The sequence below is a fragment of the Centroberyx gerrardi genome, chromosome 17 (assembly GCF_048128805.1).
Source record: "Centroberyx gerrardi isolate f3 chromosome 17, fCenGer3.hap1.cur.20231027, whole genome shotgun sequence".
NCBI classification, from domain to species: Eukaryota; Metazoa; Chordata; class Actinopteri; order Beryciformes; family Berycidae; genus Centroberyx; species Centroberyx gerrardi.
The window spans coordinates 15,921,192-15,942,204 of record NC_136013.1 but is presented as its reverse complement, the minus strand read 5'-3'; the positions used below and the strand labels follow the sequence as shown (position 1 = coordinate 15,942,204).

The 21,013-nt window shown below is 43.1% G+C and overlaps 1 protein-coding gene across 1 annotated transcript; it reads right to left on the bottom strand.

Moving 5' to 3' along the window:
• Positions 1-1,952: 1,952 nt before the first annotated feature.
• On the bottom strand, positions 1,953-20,588 carry LOC139931702 (zinc finger protein DPF3-like). The gene is made up of 11 exons (XM_071925287.2): positions 20,553-20,588; positions 14,437-14,597; positions 13,914-14,021; positions 11,268-11,395; positions 9,821-9,916; positions 8,927-8,990; positions 6,870-7,010; positions 6,033-6,146; positions 4,560-5,397; positions 3,782-4,100; positions 1,953-3,746 (listed from the first exon to the last, which is right to left on the bottom strand). The coding sequence occupies exons 1-9, from the start codon at positions 20,582-20,584 to the stop codon at positions 5,237-5,239; spliced, it is 1,005 nt and encodes a 334-aa protein (XP_071781388.1). The 5' UTR covers positions 20,585-20,588; the 3' UTR covers positions 1,953-3,746; positions 3,782-4,100; positions 4,560-5,236.
• Positions 20,589-21,013: the final 425 nt, after the last annotated feature.

The following is a 21,013-nucleotide window of genomic DNA, read 5'->3' as shown; positions in this document are numbered from 1 at the left end:
CTCTTCAGTGGATGGACATCAAACCCCTGGAATGCAACTGGGAACAGTGTTTGACCCGTCATGGCCGCCACAGACTGAACATGGAAGGCCTCTGCTCTCTGCTCCACTGTGGCTTCACTCTTCTTCGACAGACAGGACGTTGTTGGACTGAGGAGATTTCGGTGTCACAGCTCCCCCATGGGGCCACGGTGTCAACTGCCAGTGACATTAGACTACACTGCTGAATGAGTGAATCATCTATTCCAGACTATTATTTTCTATTAGAGTCATTGCGATGCACTGTACAGGTCATATTTATAATTATTATTATCATAAACCAATAACCTCTTGATTATAAGGTAGAGAGAGATGCTTAATTCATCAAGTCAATGTACCGAATATTATTCCAAATATTATCCTCAGCACAAACACAATGACACTATGTACAGAGTGCATTGTAGATATAAATTGGCTCTATAGATTTTCATTATCCAAAAGCACACTTTATGATATGGGCACATTACTATGCATGTAACATATCCAGGGCATTTTGTGCTTCTAGTTTCTCAATCAGCAAGATAACTACTGGCACTCTAAAACACCCAAGCACCTGCTATCTTATACTGGGTACCAAATAATAAAACCTCTGGACCTGTCTGCCCCCTCTCTTATTGATGTTTCCTCTGCTGTGTCACCAAACGACAGAAGGTGTCTCCTCTTTTGGCTGATGTCCTCATAACGTGCTGATATAAAATGTCAATGCCTTTATCAGGTGTATTATAATTCAAAGCTGCTGAAATGATATGTGCAAATGTAAATCCTAACAATGGAATACTTAGAGAAGAGTGTGACTTCAATTCTTTTTTGTACTGTGTGTCTTTTGACGTTCTTTGTACATTGCTGACATTGTCCGATATTCACTGCCACAAACTGTTCAAACACTTCACACACTAAGCCACAACATTATGATGGATCAGTTCTGTTCTCAATAGCATCAACCCCAACAACAGTAAGCGAATGGGATGGCTGATCTTTCTGCTTTGAAACAGCCTGCGCAACATTTCAGAAACCACATTGTATCAGCAAATAGATATAACTATGTGACGAGTATTAAACCAGGAGTGATGGGCAATAAATGACTACCCCATTCTTATACCATAGCTACACAATCATAAGCTAAATTTGGCATCCATCCTTGCTTTAGCATGCCATTTCCTCCTTGCAGTGTATTTACTCCACTACTAATTGTCTTTTTCTAAGGTTGTTGCTCTGTTCCTTATGGGTCTCCTTGTTACAACACCTAGTATGTGTCCTTTCTAGTGATTTTATTGCTTGTTTAAACACTTTCTTACTACCACTCTTCTCCATGGTGAAATGCTTTGACAACTTTAAAAGGATCCATGTGAAACCTGCTCATCTAAGTCCATCTGTCTTCATCCTTTCACCTTCATTTTGGTTCTAAAACTGCCTTCCCTCTTTCTCGTAAACCCCAAACCTTTCTGCTTTTCACTTGTTTATTGCCATCTGATGCTTTTAACCTATCTAGGGCTACTTTCAAATCTGTCTCTTCAGATTCCCATTTCCTTTTTTCACTGGCCCAAGATCATTTCAGTCTGGGTCTCTCTCTGTCTGCTGAGTGTCTCCTTCCCCAGCTGGCTGACCTCCCTGCTCTCCAGACCCTGCATGTCACTAATAATACATTCCTGTCTCCTCAGTGGCAGAGAAACTGATATGACTGCGAACTCTGGTTTTGCGACCGGCTGCTGGACTTCAACTGCCTGACTTCAGTGATTTCTCAAGAGGCACTGATCAATGCGAGGTCCCTGTGCTGGATCTTCTTCCTCTCCACTGCCATTCTGAGTTTCTTCTTCTTTACTGAGCTGTCTTTCCCAGCTGACCCATGGTCTTTCCCAGTAAAGCAAATGGCAAGTTATTCATGACCTTTCTCACCGAAAACAAATAGATATCGAGCATTACCAGGGCAAAGATTCATTCTTTATTTTTTTCAGAACAATAAAAATAGTTTAACAAACAAAGACTTCATTCTCTCCATTTGGACTTGTATTTACAGCTGAAGATGAAACAAACGCCCAGTCATGTCCATTTCATCTCCTCTTGGCTCCGTTCCCACCCCGATTCTCCCTCTCTACCCCCGATAGGCTTGACAGAGAGTACCAGGGCCTATTGCTGTGTCTTTGACGAGGTATACAGGCTATTACATGATTGGTGACACTTATTTCTAAGCAGACATCACTGACTTTGCATTAGGAGCTTTTTTTTTTTTTTTTGTTCAGAACTGCACCAGACTAGACCTGTTCATATAAGGTAACGTTTAGAAGACTATGATTCATGACACATGCTTTCACTTATTGACATGACTTTGGAAGATAAAGACATGGATGACCCATATCACTGTGGAAACACCACATAATGGATACAGAGAAGACAAGATCATTGACTAGTCTCAGATCCATTCTTTGTCGAGAGGAAATAAATTGTTGCGGGGAGGGTCCCTGAGGGAACTGAGTGTTGTAGAAAGATGGTATGAATGCACAAGCACTTATGAGAGTCATCACAGACACATATAATGATGTAAGCACAGCTCTCTCCTCGTCCCCACAGGATTAGTGGCTGTCTTCAAAAACGGAGCGACTATTATTACATTGCAGCTATACTGGATAATCACATGGAAGGACACAGACCTCTTACACAGTATGTGCAACCTACAAGGACCTAAAAGGCTTTTTGATACAGTACTTCAAGCACCTTCTAAATGTCATAAAGCAATTAGGCCTTTTAAAGCACTCAATTGAAATGTCACAGATAACTTGGATTTATAGATTTCATTTCTCGCCAACTGTGAGGCTCTGAGCAAAATGATGTCCCGCTAGCAACAATATAGTTTTCAAATGCTTCTGAGATGATTCTCTCTATTCAGTCACAATCTGAGACTGAAATGACAATTTCAAAAAGGAAGTGAAGAGGTTCTGAATGGAAAGCGTAAAGCCAGATAAATCAGTAGAGAGCAGACAGAGTAGAAGCTTGTTATTGCAATGTTGTCCGACAGCATGAGACATTGGTTACTGTGACAATGAAACTGCAGCATCCCAATTCCCTCTTGGGAGTTGATTATAATGGGATCCTTGTGAGGCGTTATTGTCTCTCTTTGCCAATTGAATACAATCACATGAATCAGGGCTGAATGGCTGAACAATCAACAGCAGAGTAAATGAAAGATGCCTGAGTAGTTGTGGCTATTGTGCACCTGATCAGGACAGAGGTATCAATACAGTCTGAACAAACCCAAGGAGTCAGAATCATACAAATATCAAACCCAGTCTTTCAACGGTTCAAAAACATAGAAATATCATACAACAGAGAAAAGATGCAAAAATGAGCTAAAATTATTGTGACCCATTCAAGTCATAATGAGATCAGCAAGGCCAGGGAAATAGAGAGCAAGAGGGAGAGAGGGTGAAAGAGAAAACCTTAGAGTCCATGTGAGAGTATTAATACAGTAGTCCAGAGGTCTGCTTGTATTAGTGGTGGAGTTGAGCACCGTCTCTATGGCTGGGGTCAGGGGTCACTGGTCCAATCAGGTTGGAGGGTCATGGCTGTCAGAGCTGGTTTCCAGTGCAGGGCGGCAGGCTGGCACAGTGATGAGGATAATGACGTCTTAGTGTCACATTAGATCACACAGCAGACACACAGTCACAGAGCAGGAGTGGGCAGGCCGGGCCGCCGGGCCGCAGGGCCCAGAGGCGTCCCTTGGGCACAAACAGTTCTGAACTGAACAATAAACTGAACAGTCCAAAGGCCTGGCCGTTAGTGTTCCCACAGTTCAGTGGAGCTCCAGCACAGTGCAGGAAGGATGAAATGAAGCTGGATCTACTCACATTTCAAATGTTCAGAAGTGATCGATACATATTCTCAAGGGAGCGGTTGCTTCAATTAAGCCACTGGGCCTATTGAGGTGGTGGATGGCTATCCAACCATTTCAGTCAGTTATTTTGGGCCCAGTTCAGGAGGGGCTTGAAGGCTCATCAGTTTTAAGGGTTAAACCCCTGCTCTTCACTGGCCACCCCCACCCTTGGGGCCACATGCCATGGTGCTGGGTGCTCCTACATAACACAGACAATATGGGTTAGACTCACAGGCAGTTCAGTTTGTTGAGGGTCGCTGAAATAAAATAGGATATGGTTTGCTCCTAAAAACAAAAAGTCTGTTTCTCAAATAAAAAAACGTAAGAGTATTTTGTTATTCTGGCATTTGTCAATTGGATCCATGTGCCTTGAAGAGAGAGGAGCTGGGAATATTTTCATTTGCAAAGCCAAAGCAGAGCTGTATCTGTTTGATTGTCTGATTACTGTGCAACAATGATGCATTTAGTCCTAACCTCACATTGGCACACATCAACACTCAGAAAAAGATTCCAGCAATGTACTTAGCTGTGACAACAATAGTTACTAACACATTACAACTCATAGTACACTGGCAGTCTGATTGGTAACTTGTTTGTTGATCCATCAACAACAGATATTGTTAAAATGCTAAATGAGAAGAGAACTGCTGATGCTTACCTTTCATCTAACCAGTGTCCCATGTCTATAAGGACTATATAGGCTTCTTCATCTCCAAACAAGTTTTCAGTGGCCTGTGGCAGTCCTTTCATTGGTTCCTTCATTTTCATACAAGTATAATCCAGAGCTAGAGCAGAAGAGGAGGCCTTCATAGTCACATTGACTACTGATTCAGAAACATCCAGTAGCTGAAGTATGGGTCTGTAATGACATTCAATCATCTTCCAAACTCATCATTCATGCCTTTCAATTTAAGTTCAGTTGTTAGAATTTCCATTTTCTCTGGCAAATCATCCGGAACTGAGAATTAGAATTATTTGTATTCCAGTGTTTTTTGTTTTGTTTTTGTTCATAGTTCATATTTGCTCCTTCTGCTCCAGTGGGGGGAAAAAAAACTACTCTCCAAAAACTTTTTCTCCTGTTTTGCATGGAGAACAAGTCACTTGTCAAGAAACACTGACAGTCGCTCATTGCCTTTAAAGTTAATATATAAAAAAAAGTGTTCATAAATTATTCAACAATGTTCAGTAGATAAAATAACACTTGCATTTCTGTCCTGAAATCATCACTTTGTGCTTTCTGCAAACAAACAAAAAACATTGAAAAAGAAGCAGCAGATTTTTGCCAGAGGTTAATCCATATTAAAAAAATGTCTCTTTAAATCTAGAAGGTTTTCTCTATCTGTGTCGGTTGGATATTCCGTTGCTGTTCGCGGCGGGCTCTTCCAGCTCGTCGTCCTCAAAGCCGTGAAAGGTGGAAGTGTCGCTCTCCGAGGTGGTGCCAAACAACTCCTCCGCCCCGGTGAAAGTCCCTTCTTCCTTCTCTTCTACACAGTTGGCTGGCATGCGGGACAGGGGAGGAAGAGAGTGAGAAGCTAGAACACCATAACAAACTAAGGCTAGGGACACACTACAAGACTACAATGACTGGCTTTTTGCAGATTTGTTTCGTCTTGCCATCGTAGAGGCACACACACTTGACAAGGTGGATTTGGGGATCACACACTTGAGAACGAGGTAAAGGCGGGGATTACACACTAACAAAGTTGTAATGCCACACAACCCCCTATCTCTTGAAAACATAAGCTCTCACACTACTACAACATGGAAACAAAACAAACATGGAGGTGGAGCATTGCTTTCCACACTTTTTCCCCCCTTCTCTTGTGTCTAACTCTCATCGGCTCATTGTCCAGCTCACACTAGAGACTACACACTCACACATCAAGATTCAATGTGTAAAAATGAAACATGTATGTATGAAATAATTGTGAGGTACCGAAAATCTGTACCAAACATCCATTGGAACCACACAAAACTAGTGCAAATGTGGTCTGAGCTTGAAAAATCTGTTGTGATTGGGCTAATAGTCATATAGTGTGTCCCCAGCACAACACATAAACCAACAGAGTTAAGACTAGTTCTAGCATCACTAGTATCTTGCTCCTAACTATTTCACTGTTTGTACACTCACTTGTGCATTGGCAGGCTGAGCAGGGAGACCCAGATTTACCCGTTTTCTTGTTGGAGCCCTGGCATTTATTACAGTAGTTATTGGGAATGCCAGTCCCACCTGGACCCTTCGGACCTACAAGGGAACGCCAGGGACAAAAAGACAAAGATTTAACCTCTAACACATCACACTTTATCCTTAATGCATTTGTGTTGCTGCAAACTGTGTATTTGATTCAGTGAGGAAGTTTTTTCATCACAAAAAAATGTAATGTAGAGCTAGCAAAAAACAGAACTGCAAAAAAAATATCAACATGATGAAGTAGAAACACAATGCAATGTGTGCAGCACCTTCATCACAACGCAACGCACCTGCAATGGAATGATGCAGTGGAAACGGATTCTCTCGTTTCAAATGAATGAGCTTCCACTTGCAAGCAATGCATTCAAGGCATTAAGTATGATTCAGGTGTAAGAAAACAGTTTATCTGCCATACGCTACACAGCAATTATGTACCAAGTGTCTGCTGTCAAAAGCCTGAATCGAGTGGATGATAAGATAATAACAGCCGAACAAATGTGTTGGGATCCCTGAGATGATGCAAGTACAGGTGGAGCCAGGTTCAAGGTTCCTAAACCCGGTGCACTGTTACTACTACAGCTACTTAAGGTAATTAGTTTCAGCCCAGCTTCCAGCTCAAACCAGCTGCCTGCTGTATACAGGCAACAGAGTACAAGTACTGCATATGTTTACGCAACTCTTTAGGCGTACGTAAATATGTGACAGTAAGTGATGGTTTGTTTGAGGAAGCGGAGCCCGGTGATGCACCACATGGTACGACAGCAGTCGGACTCTTACGTTTGTGTCTGTCGGATCGCTGTGCGGAGGGTGATCTGGACGACACAGAGCCTCTCTCCCCGGCTCTGTCCTCCTCTGCCAGGTGGGAATGGGCGTAGTGGTAGCTTAACCCCGTACGGTTCCTGTAGCGCTTCCCACAGACTGCAACACACAGAGCACAAAACACAGAGGCTAGATGTTCAGGCATACCATTCCTATGACCGGTTGTACTTATTATCCACAAATCATTTCGGCGAGACACATCAGGGACAGTCCATTTCTACATGCATCTTTTGTTTGTTTGCTTGTTGTTTGCTTCTCTGACCACCTGCAGGATAGAGGCTTGTAAACCTCAGTATCCATTGATTATAAAGAGAACTTCACACAGCAAGACGTCAAACACCCGCCACCAAAAATCAAGTTTTCATCAGGATGTTCACCTGTGTGAAAGCTGTTAATGCCCCTAAGTTATAATGCAGCATGTCTATAGTTGTCTGCACGAGTGCAGTGTTATTTGTAGAAAACAGCAAAGTACGGCATGATAAACTCAGCAAGTGGGGTTATATAAATATGACTGATAGCATCCAATAGAGGTAGCTTATCTACCTCTGACTCCAAGAGGAAAGGAATGAACACTTAAGGAGCTGATTAAGTTAGTCAGTCAAATAAAGTACAAATACAGGAGACAGCACAGCCCATTTTTGGCAGGCTATGCCTTGCAGGGGCTGGAGAAGAGGAATGTATGAATAAAGTCATAGCACCAAGGGCACTTTTCAGCTTGGGAAAAGCAAGACAGTGTAGGGGCTAGATCATTCATCACACTACCACTCAACAATCTATCAAACCACTCCAAATATCCTAAAGAACTACCGACAAAAAGAGTCAACAAGTCCAGATACCTGAGGTCGAAGATTTTGAGTTATGCTTTTGTTTGTATCTGTCTGAAACAGAGAAAACACAAAGCAAAAAGAAAAGGAAAGGGAGAATAGCATGAGTATGTGTCGCTGAAGAAGAGTCACCACAACAAGAGTAAAATCCAATACCCCCCGCCTAGGTTTTCCACATGCAACTTGCATGTCTACGGGAATACTTGAGACATCAGTGACACTCATCTGTGGTTTCATCTCAACTAAACTCAATGCTTAAAGAATACTGTAGAGGCATGACCCATCTTGCTGTACTACCTCAGTCATGGTCCTCGTCACCTTTTTCACCACAGTAACCGTGACAGTATTTTTGGGATAACATCTTGATCTGTGTGTATTCCATTCCACAGATAGAAAGCTCAAAAATATGAAGTGGACCAGACAGAACTGGACCTGCTTTATGAAAGGTTCTTGTGCAAGAAATGTTGTAATCACAACAAAATGCAAGTCAAGTTGAAGCTCATGAAAACAATGATCTTGATCGATGTTATACTTGTTTTGTCTAATTTTCAGTACATCGACAAGAAAACCTCCTTCATAATCAAACAAATGGAATCTGACTAATTTTGAAATTATTTATAATAGAAGTCAAAGAACATTTCAATAAAAAAGGCCTAAATAAGGCCTGAGATGCATTAAGAAACTTAGATATCCAGAACTTACATATCCAATATAGTGTACCATGTACTGGTTATACAAAAATGTACAGTTGTACATGAAATAGGCTTTTGAAACCAAAAACATTCAACTCTCTGAAATGTATATCGTCCCACTGAATGACAATGATCAAGGGCTGTGGTATGTGGTATGTTTTTCCACAATATATTTTATACATTACATATAATGTATAAACGTACACAATATATATTGTGATATTTTGTCAATGCATGTTCAAAATTCAAAGTAGATTTTTCAGTCTGACATCTAAGTTAAATTTTTACATTTCAAAAGAATTTTAAGATGAGTGGTTTTTCTATTTACAATGGTGTACAATAAACTAAGAAGAAAACCATAATACATTACAGAGACTCACTAGATAATTTAAAAAATGTGTATTATATTGTAAAGTCAGCATTGCAAACTAACCAGATGAAAGGATATGACGCCACAACACACAACACAGCTCATGTTGTAGAACTGATCTGTACTTACTCTCACAGACGTATGGCTTGTCGAGGTCGTCCATGTCCGTCCTCCTGCGGCCCGAACCCCGACCCTGGAGAAAGACGTCCAGTTAACCAATCACTGTGAAGAGCAAGCTAGGCACCTTCCAACGTACGGCACGATCAATACAGGTGCATGTATATTAGAAAGCCATGCCTTAACCACGCCCTATGCAAATCACACTGAGTTTAGTGTGATCCTATCACACTATGTAAAATTCCAAACTGACAACCTCTACGACATATATGGTGGCATTACATTCAAGCTATTGCTGATTCTATTCAGGTTCATGACAAAATAAAAAAACATCAATAAATAGAAGATATTTTGGAAAGGAATCTGGAAAAGAATATATTTAACTAAAAAAATAAAAATAAAAATCAAGCTCATTTTACTTGCAAAGGGAGTAGCATATTAAAAAGATAAGTAAATACATTCACCTGTCAAGATGATGAGACAGATTGTTATTAACAACTATAACAACTATAACAACACACTGTTTTGTGTGTGTGTGACAATATCACTACAAAGGCATCTACACAGATACAAGTCACAGTGGGGGAGCTTAGGCACAAGAATCCTTAGTCAAAGACCAGATGTATTGTTAATTACATTATAATGGGGTAATGAATGTATGAAGGTGGGCGCTTTTCCATACCAGGACTGAGTGAGGCTTGTACGGACCAAAGACAGCTTCAAATGTTCATAACAAGGGATCATAACAGCTGACAAATAATGTTTTGTTTTTTTTAAGAAGGAAACTGCTTGGCATGAAAATAAAAGCCCCATCAATTCCCCTTGAACCTCTAGTGGAGACCTGGCAACTGTGTGACTCGGAGTAGTCTTAAGCACATTAGAAGCGGTGTCCTTCAGATCACTTACTCTTCCTTTGCCCCGGTGTCTCCTCTTGGGAGTGTCCACCTCATAGTCATCATCATCATTGAAGGCATCCTCTGCTGCATCTGCCTCAAGAACCCTCTGTGGCAGAAAGAGAGGAGAGACCAGTTCAACGCTCTGCTTTGGGTAAACCCCCGGCTTGCTGAAAAAATGCTTGGCAGAATGCATAGGAAAATCAATTATTTCATTCTCCATGCAATCTGGGTATGATAGATAGACTTTCTGTCCCCATAAAACTTTGCCCATTTGATGCTTGAGTCATTATTTTTTTATTCCACAGCAAAAGCAGCGGAAGAGCGGGAAATAATATCTTTATAGAATTCGTTTGTTTGGTTTATTTAAACTATCAATACCATCCCTTTATTTCTCAAATAAAAAAAAATAAATTCTTTGTCTTGACAGGACGGATGAGCCATGGTGCTCCAAGTCTCATCATCCTGTGTTTCCTGAATTATTGTTCTTGTTTTTTAGCAGGATATGTGATGTTGGATACAGTATTAAACAATCTTTGACAAGGCAACTTCATAACTTTTGAACTGAATGTACTTTTTTTAGATGTCCATTAGGCACAGTGGTGCGTGCCAAGTCTTCTCTTCCTGTATTTCAGGCCTTCACATGGACTTTTACTGGGATGTGTGATGTTAAGAGATATGATTGCCTCTCACTTTCCACAGGATTGCAAGGATTAATAATTTTAGGCACTGTAACCAGTAAAATAGGACAATTGTTTGGATTGAAAAGACAGGTGATGCGCGAAAACCATGAGCATCAATTCAGAATTCAGAATACCTTGCTTCCTTTGCTTTACTCTTTTTAGATCTACTAGCAGTGAACTAAGTGTTGTTGTTAGGATTGTAGCTTTTTGAACAAACAGGATTACTTTTTAAATCAATTACAATTTAAAATGACAATACAAAAATTGGCCAATCCATAATTCAACAAATAATTAATTTAAAATAATATGAAAAACGATTTCATATTTTATTACATTACTATTATTATTATAATTATTTCAATAACAAACTTTATTATTAAATATCATTACCATATAAATTATGAGTAAATGGGCGGTCACAGTTGAAGAAGCCTACTCCAAAACGCTTCTCAGCGAGACAGCAGTCGGCTAACGAGCCCTGTAGGTCAGCTGGAAAAACTTGGCAAGTTGCCTTGGCAACCAATTGGAGTGCACCACTCCACTTTCAATGCCAGGGCCTTCAATGGTTTGAGTGCTATCACTGAACATTTACATTTTAAATGTTTGGCTGACACTCTTATCCTGGGCGACGTACAGCGAGTGAACAGGTAGGGGTTCAGTGTGTTGCTCAAGGACACTTCGACAGAACTCCTGGCTGCTGATGGGCACAGGGTGGGAGTTTCAAACTACCAAGAGAACCTGCCACCCCATTACAGTGAATCCCTGGTCAGAACTCACCTGGATCTCCAGCAGGCTCTCCTCGTCGTTCTTGGAGTTATTCCTCTTGTCCAGACCCTCTCCTCGTAGCAGAGCCTCCAGCGTGGTGCTCTGGGTGGGCAGGGTGTCCTTGGACATGAGGCCGCCGTCTGCACAAAGACAAAGACAACACGCGATGAATCATCAAAGTAACCTCCGAGGAGAAGTCACGGCACGCAGGGCTCATACTGAGGAGGCATGCAAAGACTTGACCATCGGTTCCACAAGTCATATATAGCTAAAGTTTCCTTCACCTCTGACTAAGAGGGTGTATATGTTGAGTCAAGCAACGAGACGGGTATATTGCTAATGCATCGTGAAGTGCAGTATGTGAAACAGTGAATAAATTGTGAAGAACCATCAGTGCTACAATCTATGGACCCTGTGCGTAGCTTTCTATTAGCATATTTCCATTATTTCCTTCCATTAATTCTTCCCATTTTATAGGAATGGAGCCCAAGACCACTCACACTGGACGTAAAAAAGAATGTGGCAAATCACTGGAGCATTTGTTTGTAATAACGGCTGTCACCTTTTTTTCTGCCTGCATTAAAACATGTCATCACAACTATTTTCACTGCACTATATTCTAACAAAATATTATTATAACAAAATCCTACACACAGCCATCTTTACAGAGACTATCTAAAACATGCTAAAAGGGACTGTACTGTTCCTAGTGTTTAACTCTCAATAATTAAGGCTAATTAAGGCTTTTGACTTAGTCCATAGGCATCTATGAGGTAGGATGTAGTTTAGTGGCTTGTCACTTTAACATGGATGCACCATACACATCTCCTCCTACGTTGAGCTGAAGATCTAAACAAACAGTGTAGGAGGAAAGCAGGTTGAGCAGACAAAGGAGAACAAACAAAAGCTCTGACAGTCAGTCAGATCCGCACACCTTATTTACACACTCTCTACTCCGCAGAGAGCTTCATGTTCATCCAGTTGCTTTGGTGGATGTTTGAAAAGAGGACACACTTCAAAGCCCCTCAACTCCAGCTTTCTATCAGTCCTTCATAGGCGTTCATCTTCCCACTGCGCCCACTAAAAAGACTTTTTCAGAATATTGAACAAGAACATGCTGCTTAAGCAACAGAGGTCTGCATAGGTGAGAGGGAGATATAGGAGGTAGGCGTGAGGAGCAGATGCAACGCGGTTCGCTAAAAAGGGCCTCTCCACCACGCGGCGGCAGCCCCTCACCATTGTGTCTGCACACGTTGACTTTCAACTCTCCGCGACGAGACAGCCCCCCCCCCCCCCCCCCCACCCCCCTTCCCTCCCAACCCATGGGAGCTGGGGGGCTAAAAATAGAGCCGGCAGCAGCCTGCAGCAGGGAGCTGATTCTGCATGCAGCCCCAGTCTCTAGCACACCATCAGTTAGACAGCCTGCCTAGGCAGCTAGACAGCCAGCCAGCCGGCGAGCAGGACTCTCTGGCTGCTGCCCTATGCTGGCCACCTCTGGCCAGCTACACAACGTGCTCCATATAAGAGACGCCAGGTTAAATCAGTTAATGTTTTCCCTCTGCTGGGCATTCACATTCAGGGCATACAATCCACTGTTGTTGGAGAAGGGTAGGGGCTGTGGGGTGGCAGGGGAGGGGAGGGGGGGTCTTAGGCAGTAGGCAGCGCAGTGAGTGAGAGCTCAGTGGAAAACAATAGGCTACAATGGGATGTGTTTGGGAAACAAAGGCTTGGTTCACATGCTATCTCTCCATCTCACTTTCCCCTCTCTCACTCCCTTGCTGGCTCTCTCCCTCTCGCTTACTTTCTCCACTTCCCAAACATTCATTCTTCCAACATGCACAACAGAAAGTCGATGCAAATTTGAGCAAAGCCATGAAACTGATAATGGAGTTTTCTATCAACTGCATACTGAATTTCACACAGCCTTTTTAAGAAACTACTAGACAGTGAAAGATGTAACATAATGTTTTTGTCAAAGAATACAGGGATTCTTTCTTTAGTCAAGTTCATTCTTTAGTATAGTGTAACATCCCAGTGGGTCTGCGGGCCTCGGGCACAGAATGGACCAGTTACTTGAGCGGAGGAACACTGGCCACAAAACACACACAGCCAGCATGGCTGTGTGTGGCAGAATAAGGGGAAAGATGTAGAGATGAAAGGGGCCGCCAGAAAGAAAGAGACAAAACCAATCAGCGAGGGAGGTGGTAGAGAGAGAGGAGGAGATAGAGGGAGAATATAAAGGAGGAGGTAAAAGTGTTGAGTGAGAAGTGAGCTATTTCAAGTGGCAGCCAGAGAAGGCCAAACTCTATTCCATAACATTTATTAAATACTGTCTGCAGTGGCCGAGCTCTGTCTCGCTGCTCCCAGCAGTGGTAAATCTAATTACATGTTCTACTTCTCACAAAACAAGTTTACCAGTCGGGGTGAACACAACCACATTTCATCCTCTGAAAAATGACTGGCAGCCTGTTCTGCTCGGCGCGCTGAGACAGAGTGATATGCTTTTAGCGAGATTATTCCAGATCATCACCGGTAATCACATGAGCTGACGGAGGTGGTGGGCGGGAGACGGGGAAGGAGACGGCTGAGCAGGAGAAACAGAGGAGCGGTAGGTGAGGGGCAGGTGACTTGTGGAGGAGAGGCGTTGCGGGCTCTTACCTAGCTGGAGACCGTAGAGGCCCAGCCGGGGGTCTGTGGCAGTGTGCAGTCGCCTCTTCTTTCTCCAGCAGCGGGCGGGGTACGTGTACATCTGCCCGGCTGCAACCCCTGCACAAAGACAGATGTACGATCAAGACACTTTCACCTCTTGAACCACAGTATTTTATACCATCAAAAAGCTACAGGATCTGTTGCCCTCTGTGTGTGAACACCATATTACAGTTTGGTCGCAAGTATTAAAAAATAAATAAATAAATAACAACCCACACACACTGGTAAATATTACTAGACATGGAAAGATTCTTTACATTTCTGGTCAAATTGTATCCACAGTGATTACAGTGAATTGCTTTTTTGTTGTTTGTTATTACATTTGATAAGGCCACTCAAAACAGTCACAAGCTTTAGACACATCCAAGTGCCGATACCATGTTTCAGGACCAAATAATAATCTTCACAATCCACCACACTTTGTATGCGTGTATGTGTGTGTGTGTGTGTGTGTGTGTGTGTGTGTGCCCACCGGGGCTGCGGTGGTGGCGTTCCATCCAGATGTAGCAGTTGTTCTGGGCCACACCGGTCTGTGAGTCCAGGAATGGCAGACGCACGCTGCGCTCGGCACACAGGCGGGCATTGTAGCTGCGGCACTGCTCAATGGCCTCCTTGTAGAACTGGTCGCCCAACCTGCGGGGGCAGCAGTCGCAGCAGAGGTCAGTGACACTGAATGATGTGGTCGACACAAACGCGTACAGGCTAACCACTGATGTGGCAGCTGGTGTGGAGAACTGATCGAGAGACGTACGGCCAACCATAAATGTGACCATGCATGCAGAATCTCAGATATGCAGATCAACGCTGTTAGCTTGCATCATTTCTTTGATAATGGCCTGTTGCTCGGCTGGCTGTAGACTATTCATTCACATCCAGCTATGAAGATCAATTTGCTGAACAAGCTTGGAGATGAATATCAGATAAATACAATAAGTAAATAAAGGAAGCACCAGTGGCTTCTTTGAGCCAAGAGCATTTCATACAACTCTGTGGAAGTACATTTCAACCTTCTCAGCCTGCTGAGAATATAATCAAGGATGCAAGATTAAGGACCGTCCCTTAGCAACTGTCCGCCACACAAATTATGCTGGTTAACGTCTGCCCATATTCATGCTAATCAGACCAGTTCGATCAAGGTATCCAACTGACGACTGAGCTTCTCTCTCCGCTTTTTGGCTTGCCATTGGTGAGAATTTGTAGAAGCGAAAAAGGGACGCAACGTAGTTAGGCTACTACACCGCAATGACTGTGTTGCTCTCACTCCTTCAACATGTTACAACCTCTGTGGGCTCCCACTGTGATCTGACTCTAGACAGGGTGTGAGCTATGGTGGCGCTGTTGAATCAATGAGGGAGATGACTGAGTTTCGGTATCGCAATGTGGAACGTGAGGTTTCATTTTAGGGCTCTCTCATAGACTTAAATGGTGATTGACAGATCGCCAGGATATATTCATGAAAGAAAATCTTTCCCCCAAATCGACCAGCAAGCAGCCAAGGCCGTCGCACTTAGTTCCACTTTTGTCAGCGCCAGTGAGATTTTGGCAATCCCTCAGGGTTTCAACGTTAATATTCAGAGTGAAATGGGGGAGGATATTTCACATTCAAGCCCTCAATCGCTGCCACACGCCTGGTATGGTAATTAGCCTACTTAATTAATCTCAGCAGAGTGCCTAGCGCAAGGGCAGGTTCTAATTTGACTGTATCAAAGATGGGGGTAAATGTTGGATCTCTGAAATGATGGCAAGTCGGGATGTCTATAGTCTACAGCTGGCCATGACCACCTAGTCACATCACATCACAGGGCCAACTGCAATAATGGCTGGTGGTTCTTCCAGCCTGAACATGGCAACTCCACATCCGTATAATCAAGTTCCTCCACATGTTATCAATTAGAACCTTAGCAGGCGGCCATTTTGAAATGAAACTAATGAGCTGCCGGCTGCAGATCGAGCCTACAACTAGACCTGGGAGGTGGGAGCCTGACTTTTCTCTCTTCTTCTCCACGTCATTCCAATCCGACTCTCCCCCTCTCCGTCTTTACCCTGCTCCTCGGTGAGACAACGTCCAGCAGATAAACAGCCGTGTTAGGAATGTTGTCCCGCACAAAGACCGCTGCTCTGCGGCTGAGACAAAGCCACAGTGTTTGAGGCTTCTGGGAACGAGAGGCTTCGCGACGGTGTGACTGAGAAGAGTAAACACTCTCAGGTACACAACGCGGAAAGGTGTGAGAATGAGAGGGAGAGAAAAGAGGGAAAGCGCATAAGTGAAATAAAAACAGGGAAAAAGACAACAAACAACAGGGAGGTGCAACAAGGCAAGAGAGTGAGAAAGAGAGCGAGGGAGAGGAGAGGGAGAGGGAGAGAGGAGTTAAAGACAAACCATCAGATAATGACCAATAAGTAGTGGGCTGTGCGTTTCTTCCTCCTGTTACAATCTAACTAAGTTAGTGGCTTCCTTGCGGTTAATAATCATGTCAATACTCTCTGCCTTGTAAAGATATCATACAGTGTTGCTCAGTGCATACAATGCTGAGCAACAGCCTTTCCTGAGGTGTGCTCAGACACTAGCCTTTTAAAACACAGGAATTTTTACAAGAAGAATCACACAGAGTTATACTCAAAACAGATTGACCACATAGCTTAACACACAACTTCAGAGGTTTGACACCTTCAACAGTAGCCCGTTCAAGGAGTCCATATTTAAAGCATACAATATAATAATAATACACTGCTGTGGACTACATTTTATAAATTGTGTTCCTCAAGGTACATCTATACTGTATGTACACCGAGTGTAGCATTTCCCACTGCCAATACCCTACACTAATCTATGTATTTTAAAGCCATTCCTTTATATCAACATACAGCTCTGATGGAATACAGTGTGACATATCATTTTACTAAAAACAAACCAGTCCTAAATGGTCCCTGAAGTGGGCTCAGCTACGAGTGCATGCTCAAAGGTTATGCACTGTGAAGCAGCAAGAAAGCAGCACTCCTGAGATTACTCAAGTCAAACAGACCAAGAGAGGAGGCTGATCTGTCTCGGCGAAACAAGTGCTGAGGGGGAGAGAGAACAAACAAGCGGTGAAAGGCTCTTCTGTCGGGTGCTGGCTGTCAGTGTAACGGCATGCTCTCCATCAGAGCCCCGCCGCCCCGAGCAGCAGGTGCAGTGGCCTAGGTGAGAGATCTTTCTGACACTTGTAATGAGTGACGAGCCCCACATGTCCGACAACACAGGCGGGGAGGGAGAGTCACGCCGCTCGCACACGCACGCACCACCCCCGTCTCAGCACTCATGACTTTTTCCCCTTGTCTGCTCTGGGGCGCACGTTTCTGTTTTTCCATTGTTCGTTAACTCTGGGAGGTTTGTCAGACTCTGAAGTGGTTGGAGTCTAGCTCTGCCTAAAGGTGAGACAACAGTGTGAAAGCAGAGTGAACTCGAAACACTCTGATTTAGTGTGCGTTTCAGAGCTAAAAAGGTTCCTCAGAGGCATGTGCTACACATACTCACGATCTTACAGTTAAGAAGAGTGGGGGAGTGCGTGTATGAGGGGGAGGAACAAAAGCAAATCTTGTGGCCAGTGGGGCCTCCACTATCAGTGTGTTCCTGTCAACGGTTTGCTGTGTCACATGGTCACGTCCGTAATGTGAGCATGTGTCAACACACATTTTGCATATTTGACGACAAACCATCGTTTCCAGGAGAGAACAGAAGCAAAGTGATCTGGAGGAATGATACAAATCCACTGTGTCCTCGTCTGCTCCCAGAATGGCAAGAGAATATTACAAAGATTCATGCTCAAGAGGTTTGAATTAAATAAAAAAGAAACAAGAATACAGACGAATACATCTGGTCTGCAGAACACAACTTCATCCTCTTCTGCTCTGTTCAGAAGGTCTTTTACATTTGCAGGTACACTGCCTCTTCACAGGAAGCTAGAGCTGCCACATAACAAGGGAGGAGGAGGAAGAGGAGGAGGAGGAGGAGGAGGAGGAGGAGGAGGTGGAGGGCCTACAGATAGACTGCATCCTGACAACAACCTCCTGATTACACCAATCAGAACGACACAGCCTGGGTGAGGGCAGGAGGAAAACCAGACCATACACCTCCACACTGCAGCGTCAATAAACAGCAGGCGTGACTCACTCAAAGTCTACTCAACAGCAATGACAAGGTAGCTGACAAATGCGAAGGCCTTAAGGATCTGGCTGATGCGATGTTAGGAGAGCTGAGGCTGAAGATGTGATACAACCGATACAAAACTCCAGCTGCGGCTGCAATTTTAATGAGGGGCTTTATGAGGTACTTTATTAATTAAATATTCCAGACTCCATTTTATCAGCAGCTTCTAGAGCTTATTGTCCTCCCATGCTTATACAAGAGACAGACCTCACACAGGCACATACAGGCTTACATACTGCCACTTCATCCACCACATCTCTACAACAAAGTCAAACCAGCAATTCATTTCCCTAAAGTGAATCATCTTAATACAAAAAAGGTCAAACTGGTCCACAGGAGCAACATCCAATTAGTGTCAAGTGTGACTAATTATAATCTGACAAACGTGTGAAATGAAGTCAGAAACCCGAGACAGAGGCTAATTATAGCAGATTGAAACACTTCATTAAGCACAGCTTATAGCAAGGAGACATTCCACATCAGAATGCTAAAACGTCTCAGAGATGAAACAGCAACTTGACAGCAGCACACACACATAAAATCTTGCTGGGACAGAAGAAAGGGAAATAGACCAACAAGATAATAATGAAATACACTTTACAACATAATCCTGCTCCGATTAAAAACACAAGCACGTGATGAGAGGATGGAAAGAGCTACAAAGAAGTATTACTTATTTATTGAATATTAACACTTAACATTTTAACATCAACTGCTCCAGTGGAGCTGCTCAGTCATCAATAGCAGAAGACTGTAGCTGTACTGCGCAGTTCCCAAGTGGGAATAAGTGGAACTGTGTGAATGTGAATCAGGGTGTTGCTGGAAAAGAGCACGCGCGCTCAGTCAGCTTCCCCTGTATAAATAAAGATTAAAAAAATAATGCAATTAGCCAACAGTCTTATCCTGAGCAACATACAATGAGTGTTTAATATCTCGCTCAAGGACACATGGCTTCTGCAGCTGTTGAACATGAGTCCATCATTATGGGCCTGTCTCTATAACTACTAGTCTACCCTCCTGCCCTTCATAATTTCATATAATTTTACTAACCCACACGCCCTGATAATTATTTGAACGTTTACTAGTCTGCTAGTCCGTGGCTAGTGTTCCCCAAACTGGACCAGTGCAAAATTCTCCTCACCAGACAGAATTTAAATGTTCACTGTTTGCATTTTTTTTGTAGCTGGCAATCAAATAGCCAGCGCTGAGCTAATGCCCAAAATCCTTACGCTGCATCATTTCCTGTGTGTAGTAACAATGTCATACTAACAATGGCAACAGTGTGGGTGATGTGTAAGGTGTTGTGTGGTCCACTCCTTGTACTACAGTCCATGGAGGTGCCAAGGTACCTCTGTGGAGGAGCAGATGGATCTGCTGCTTGTGCCCAACACTTCCTCTCTGTTGGAGCATCTCTTGACAGATGGGCCCAGGATCCTGGACCAAGCTAATCTCCAGCACTCCTCCACTTAAAGGCACAGTGGAGTGCCTGCTTGTCTGCTTACCTCAAGCCTACAGTGCACAGTCCCAAACACCCATGATGATGATAACCCAGTAATATAGGCTGTATACTACTGTCATGTCCAGCTGAACCTCGTTTCAAGACATGCTAAATAATTATAATTTTAAATAAAAATGACAAGAAACACAGCAGGCTAATTATCTCTATTCGAACTTGATATAACGTTATGTACCAATGGAATTGGTGAAACAATACAGAAGAACAAAGGAGAAATAGAAAAAAAAAAAAGGTGGAGCATTGCTTTGAAGGAGGAGGATGAAAATGATAATCGCACAGGCTGTCTGAGCACAGAGTGACAGTCTATTTTCAACACGGAGCTCAATTTGCTGTCACTTTTTCGATTTCGGGAGCAGGCATGCAAATACAAAATGCCTCCTCCCTTGCTTTTACCGGGTCCTGACCACGTCTGCGCTCGGAGGAGCCAAAGTTGACATGTCGACAATTCACACCAACTACAAAACGACTTTCGGAATGCCAAATGTTATTCCGTAGATATGCCTGGCCAAGCACGAAGGAAATTGCCTTTTAATAATTCGGTACAGCACAAGGCACGTTGTCGACACTTTTCAAATAAATTTATAGCCTAAGAAAGACGACACTCTGTTCTGTTGAATACAACATCGTACGGAGGAAAAGCTCTTCCAGTGCATTCAAAATGTCACGTTGCCTGAAGCACATGTTTGGGACTAAATGTAAAATCTTGTGAAATAAAAGAACTATACGAGGCTACTTTGCCATGCAAGAAATACACAAAATGCATTCGGACAGCTTAATCTTCCATATGCACACGACTCGTATTAACATGCACGAACAGCACGCTCTAATCTACGAGTTGGCAACAAAGTAATTGTTCAAAAATTCTTTAATGTGCCAAATTACTTACGCTTTTAGTGGATTCTGAATGACAGCCGCCATTTTGCTACAATGTAACGCAATATCGGCGTCTTGCAGTTCTGAGGGAAACCTACGAAAAAGTGACCAATCAGAGCTCGGGTTGAAATCATGGACCAATACATCTGCCGCGTACGTGAACAAGGCGTGGCCTATGGGGTAAACTGTCAAAATTATTTTAAAGGGTTTTCCCTTGTATTTATATTGTACACAACTGAATTCCAAGACTTTTAAAGAGACCCATACTGTAGTCTGCATAAATATCCAGACCAATCCCTTCTCTGGAGTGCTGACACCATGCAGCGCAAACGGCACAGAATATCAACAAGGAAGCATGTATTTCATTATTTATTACAATAATTATAAATGATTTATCATAATCAAGCACCAAGCAAATCATTTTCCCTACTTTTATATGACGCTGCGGTGTTGGAAAGGAATGGAACCAATTGC

What these genes read in the sequence shown, in the direction of transcription:
- LOC139931702 (XM_071925287.2), bottom strand. Translation starts at nt 20,584, where the DNA reads ATGGCGGCTGTCATTCAGAATCCACTAAAAGC. An exon ending in AGAGCCTGCTGGAGATCCAG is followed by an intron (nt 9,917 to 11,267) that starts GTGAGTTCTGAC and finishes TTTCTGCCACAG; the next exon opens with AGGGTTCTTGAGGCAGATGC. An exon ending in CTCAGCCTGCCAATGCACAA is followed by an intron (nt 5,398 to 6,032) that starts GTGAGTGTACAA and finishes CCCGCATGCCAG; the next exon opens with CCAACTGTGTAGAAGAGAAG.